This window comes from Euphorbia lathyris, chromosome 9 (assembly GCF_963576675.1).
Source record: "Euphorbia lathyris chromosome 9, ddEupLath1.1, whole genome shotgun sequence".
NCBI classification, from domain to species: domain Eukaryota; kingdom Viridiplantae; phylum Streptophyta; class Magnoliopsida; order Malpighiales; family Euphorbiaceae; genus Euphorbia; species Euphorbia lathyris.
In genome coordinates, this window is record NC_088918.1 from 6,366,177 (window position 1) to 6,372,546 (window position 6,370).

Genomic DNA, 6,370 nt, shown 5'->3' on the forward strand with positions numbered 1-6,370 from the left:
TTATCATAGTTAAAACTTCATCAAAATTAGGTTTTAATACAAAGCTTTTCACTTCTTGTCTAATGCTACTAATTTCTCTATCCAAATATTCCATGGATATTTTTCAAATAGTGATGGAATCAAGTGCTTGAAGAAATCTCGCATTGGAAGATGATCAAAACTCTGATACCAACTAATACATATCGGGTTTGTAATGATAATTTTAGTAATAAACTAACAAAAATATTCTTAAACTAAACTTGGAAGAGTTGAGAAACCCCCAAAATTCATAAGTTAAACGTGTAGGAATTAGAAATCTCCGTTGGATAAAGAGACAAACTCTAAACTCTCAAAGTGAAATTTTTATTTTAGATTGATAAAGATTAGATACAACTTAATAAGATTGGTTATTTATACACCATAAACCGTAATATTAAAACTACAAAAAACCTAATAAACTGACTAGCTAAAGAAAAAGTTAAAGGGCTAAAATTGAATAAGGATAAATGGATGACAAGCTTGTAAATAAACTAATGGCAATAGTTGTCATAATGTAGTGGCATTATTATAAATAGTACGAAGTTAGAGAGAAAGTGGGCGTTCTCACTTTAAAAATGCACACAATATGTGAGAATAGTTATACCACGCGTGAAAATAATTTTCTAGAACAACAAAATTGACCATGCTGAATTTGACAGCTCATACGATGTATACCAACATGTCATATGGATTACAATAGAGAAGCAGAATCTTCCAATTTGGAACGACACGACTTGTGGATTCTTGACGTGGGATCCTTACACGATATGTGGGTAATTCCACACACCATGTGAACTCTATGTTCTTTACAGTTTGTCATCTCTTTCGCTCGGCATGTCAGCACTTTGACCCGAATTCTCTCAACTACCCATTTTCACACATTCAGTAAACTTGATACCCTCATTAGCGTAATTAACTAGCACATTAAGTTTGTATTTAATTGTAAAATCTAACTTGATTAATATGTCATATTGGATAAATTTCTCTAAATTTGTTCAAAACGACTCAATTTTACTTTTGTAGTTCAAATCTAGCAAACATATATATAAATAAATTTACACATAGATGTGCAAAATAGCCCCCTTAGCAAACCAATGATGTATTTGACGCGTGGGTCACTTAGTTCAACCAAGTAACTAGAGTAGGTCGGACCAGATAATGTAATAAATAAAAATTAATAAAAATATATATTAATATATATATAATTAGTTTAAAGTTATTTTATAAATTTTATATATATGTGTATATATCATTGTAATAAAATAAAATAAAATTAATTATAAAAATAGAATTAATATTTAAATTTTTTTATCACAAAATAAAATATCAAATCACAATAAAATATATAAACTAATTAAATTACAATTAAAAATTTAAAAATAAGATACGTCTAATATTTTAAGGGGAAAGTAAGAAAAAATATACGTGGTTTATCCAATTTGCAAACAGAACCATGTCGTTCAAAAGTTTATAAATAAAGGTACGTGGTATGCATGGTTAGATGAACCGGACCAAACCGGTCAAGATAACAGTTCAGATAAAGTTATTTTCACTATTTTCTGATATAACTGAAAACCGAATAGAACTACTCAAAATCGGTCGGATTAACCGCAAACCGTTTGACCCAATGCCGGTTGAGCGATTTGATTTGGTTCGATTTTACTTATGTTTAAGTAAAACATAATTCTATTCTGCTGAAGAAAAAATATGTGGTTTTTCCAATTTACAAACATAACCATGTGGTTTAAAAGTTTATAAATAGATGTATTTGGTATGTATGGTTATATGAACCGGACCTAACCGGTCAAGATAGCAGTTCGAGTAAAGCTATTTTCACAATTTTGTGATATAACTGAAAACCGAATAGAACCGCTCAAAACCGGCCGGATTAACCGCAAACCGTTTGACCCAATTCTGATTGAACGGTCTGATTCGGGTTGATTTTACTTATATTTAAGTAAAACATAATTCAATTCTGCTAAAGATGTGCCTAACTACTCTCTTCTTATTAGGAGGAGGTAATTACTACCCTGTTAGCTTCAATAATTAAAATTCATTTACTAACTTAATATATATATGTTAATTAATTAACTGGTTGAAGCTGTAATATACAGTAAAACCTCTATATAGGAATACACTTGGGACCGGACTATTTATATAACAATTGGGAGGTTATTACTAAATAGAGGTTGGTATAATTATGCCTATAATTACGTCTATAATCAATACCAAAAGTTTACAAAATCAAGCCTTATAATTATGCCTATAATCAAGCCCTATAATTATGCCTAATACAAATCAATCAATAATATATTTCCTAAATAATAATAGGGTGTTTTCCACTCATAGATAATTTCAATAGTTTTTTTAATATTTTATAATTTAGTTTGAATTCTTAATATATATTACTATAATCGGGCCCAAGTTGGGACCGAGTTTTTTTAGAACAAAATAGAGGTTATTCATATATAGAGTATTCCTATATAGAGGTTTTACTCATGGTTTTAAAAACCGGATCGGACCGGCGGGTCGGACCGGGTTAGCCGGGAACCGGCCAGGCATCCGGTCCGGTTATGTTATATAGGGGTCACTTGTAGTGGCCCCCTGCGAACCGGGTGAAACCGGCGAACCGGGATCAACCCGGCCACCCGGTTTCACCTCGGTTTTTAGTCAATTTTTTCGAAATTGACTAAAATAGATGCTGATTAATTTTGACGGGGTTTTAGATATAAAAACTTAAAATGTTGAAGGACCAATTGCTAAGGTAGCCCACTTATTTCTTTTAGCAGACATTTTTTTCTCATTTCTATTTCTCCTCCTACACTTGTTCTCTTCCTTCCTGTGCGTGAACCCTAGCCGCGATTTGGGGGTTTTAGATTTCTTCACCTGATGTTGTGTCTGCCTCCGTCGTCGGCCGGCGATATCTAGACCGACCACCACGGCGACATCAGCTCTCCTCTCCTTTCTTTCTGAACCGACCACCACGACGATTTCCGGGTTTGTGATTGTTTTTTTTCTTCTGTTTCTTAATTTGTTCCTGTTAAGGCTTAATATTTAGTTTTCTTTGAGTTTTTGTTGTTGTTGTGAAGGCTTAATAAGATAATATTTAGTTTGTTCCTTAATTTGTTTATGTTTAATGCTTGATTTGTTTTGAAGGATTGATATTTTTGGGTTGTTCTGTTTAATGCTTGATTTGTTTTGAAGGATTGATATTTATTTTTGGTATGTTCTATTTAGTGCTTGATTTGTTTTTGAATGATTGATATTTATTATTGGTTTGTTCTGTTTAATGCTTGATTTTTTTTGAAGGATTGATATTTTTGGTTTGTTCATTAACTTGTAATATGTAGTTCATTCTCTCTAAGTTTTTAAATGGTGGTTCTGTTTAATGCTTGATTACTGTAATGCTTGTTTTTGTTTAGTTTGTCAATGTTATCAATTTTTTTTTATAGAAATGGAAACCACTGGATCAACACCAAACAATGAAGAACAGTCTACTGATAGAATTGATCCAGTTGGGCCAAACATTAGGAGAAAGACGGATATAGGATGGAGATATTGTAGCGAAGGCACTAACAATGAGGGTAAAAATGTTCTGATATGTTGTTTCTGTCTAAAGAAAATAGCTGGGGGTGGTATTAACAGGATGAAACTACATCTTTCAAACATTCAAGGCCATGTTGAACCGTGCACTAAAGTTCCTGTGGATGTCAAGTTCTTAATAGAAAGTTCTATGAAAGAAAATGCGCAGAAAGCAAAAGAAAAGAAGGGCTTGATTAGTATGGAAGAGGTAAGAGAGCAGAATTCACCAATTCCAGTAGCATCAAAAGATTTGTGTTCTGCATCCTCCAAAAAGAGAAAAGCTTCAGATATTAGCACTTATTTCAAAGATGGAGAGCATGATGCCACACAACCTTTCTGTAAGGCATGTATGCAAAGCAAAGAAAGGTGGCACGACATAGATATGGCAATTGCATTATGGTTTTATGATGCTTGCATCCCAATGAATGCAGTGAATTCACCATTTTTTCAGGCTCTTTGGACAAAGTAACAAGTATAGACCATGGATACAAAGCTCCTACGTATCATGCCTTGCGTGTCACTTTATTGAAAGATGCAAGAACACAGGTTAGGTTGCTTGTTGATTCTCTTCGTGAACATTGGACTGAGTATGGATGCACAATTATGAGTGATGGATGGACTGATACGAGACAACGACCACTGATTAATTTCTTAGTGTATTATCCAGAAGGCATTTCTTTCATCAAGTCGGTTGATGCTTTAGATATTATCACAGATGCAGACACCTTGTGTAATCTTTTTGGAGAGATTGTTGAGATTGTTGGTCCAGAGAATGTGGTGCATATGGTGACAGGCAATGGTGCAAATTATAAAGCTGCAGGAAGGAAACTCACAGAGAGGTATTCTACTATTAAGTGGTCTCTATGTGCTGTTCATTGTTTGAATTTGGTGATTAAAGATATTGCTGAGATGCCAAAGGTAAAAGATATTGCTACTTTAGCTTCAAAGATCACTGTTTTTGTCTACAATCATAAATGGACTTTGAATTGGCTTAGAAAAAGAGATGGTTGGACAGAGATAGTTCGTCCTGGAGCTACCCATTTTGCTACAACATTTATTGCATTGAAGAGCTTACATGATCATAAGAATCACTTGCAGGCATTAGTGGTATGTGATGACTTCAAAAAATTTCTTGAGATGCCAAAAGGTAAAGATGTTAAACAAATTGTTTTGGATGAAAGATTTTGGAACAATAGTTTGATTCTTGTTAGAGTGATGACACCTTTGATATGCCTTATGCGAATTTGTGATTCTGATGAAAAACCGGCAATAGGGTATGTATATGAAGGTATGCATAGGGCTCGTATTGGCATAAAAAAATTATTCAAAGGGAAGAAGCAGTTGTACAAGCCTTACACCACAGTTATAAAAAATCGTTGGGACAAAATGTTACGCCATAGTATTCATGATGCTGCTTATTGGCTTAATCCGGCTTTTCAGTATGACAAAAAAAATATGTGTCAAAAGCCTGAAATTATGAAATCATTTTTGGATATGGTTGACAATCAAAACCTCTACAACAAGCAAAAAGTGGTTCAAGAGAATATCATTTATCAAACTAGGAAAAAATATTTTTCTTGTGATATAGCTCTTGAAAGTTGCAAGACTATGAGGCCTGGTACGTATAGTTAAAATTGTTATTTACTTGATCCTTATTCTTATTTAATACTTGTTATTTTTTTATGTTATGTTAATATTTGTATTGTTTGTTATTTAATCACTTATTTATGTTAGATGAATGGTGGAGGTGTTTTGCTTATGATGTCCCAAGCTTGCAGAAGTTTGCAATGAGAATTCTTAGTCAAACTGCTTCTTCGTCTGGATGTGAACGTATTTGGAGTGTATTTGAACGAATACACACTAAAAAGAGAAATCGATTAGAGCATCAAAGACTAACTGACTTGGTGTATGTGCATTACAATTTGCGTTTGCAAAATAGGTATGTGTGCTTCAACCCATTATTAATAGAAATTATTATAACTTTGTAATATTCATTCATTTAAATTATTAATGTTGTTAGGTCCATAATCGAGAAGAGGTCATATGATCCGGTTGATTATGAGTCAATTGACAAAACCGAGTTTTGGATAGTGGAAGAAGAACAAGAAGGAGAACTTAACATTGATGAATTGGAAAATATGATTGATGAATATCCGAACGTTAATGAAGAACCGATTTCTATTCCTTTTGAAGGTTTGCTTTTAAATATTAAATATACGCTATTATTTCTAAGTAAGTTTTATCTTGATTTTGTTATATTGATTTTGTTAATTTAGTGAATGGAGATGAGCCGGTGATACCGGATGAAGATAATGATGATGATGATATTGAAATTAACGTTGATGATGAAGATTGAATGAATTATGGAAGAAATGAGTGATTTGATAAGTGTCTTTTTTTATTGAATTATTGTAATGTTGATTTGGGATTTCATTTAATTTTAGTCTTGAATATTGTATTAAACTAATTTGATATATTTTGGTGTATGGATTGTCATGTTTAATTTATTAGAATTTTATTATATATATATATAAAATATATATATTATTTATGACATCGTCCGGTTCAACCGGTCCGGGCCAACCGGTTGAACCCATTGACCCCTGAACCCTTTGTCCCACCGGTTTGATGTCCGGACCGGTTTTAAAAACCATGGTTTTACTGTATTAGGGTTTTTTAATTTATATTTACTATATTTATTTCATACTTTTAATATATTGAATTTTATATTTTATTTAAACTTTAAATATATATATAAAATAAAATTTAA

The 6,370-nt window shown here is 32.4% G+C and overlaps 1 protein-coding gene across 1 annotated transcript; it reads left to right on the forward strand.

The window, feature by feature from the left end:
• The first annotated feature begins 2,796 nt into the window (after window positions 1–2,796).
• LOC136206220 (uncharacterized) lies at window positions 2,797–6,090 on the forward strand. The gene is made up of 5 exons (XM_065997187.1): window positions 2,797–3,015; window positions 3,471–5,218; window positions 5,335–5,539; window positions 5,621–5,793; window positions 5,877–6,090. Exons 2-5 carry the CDS (start codon window positions 4,204–4,206, stop codon window positions 5,954–5,956), a joined length of 1,473 nt encoding a protein of 490 aa, XP_065853259.1. The 5' UTR covers window positions 2,797–3,015; window positions 3,471–4,203; the 3' UTR covers window positions 5,957–6,090.
• The last annotated feature ends 280 nt before the right edge of the window (window positions 6,091–6,370 follow it).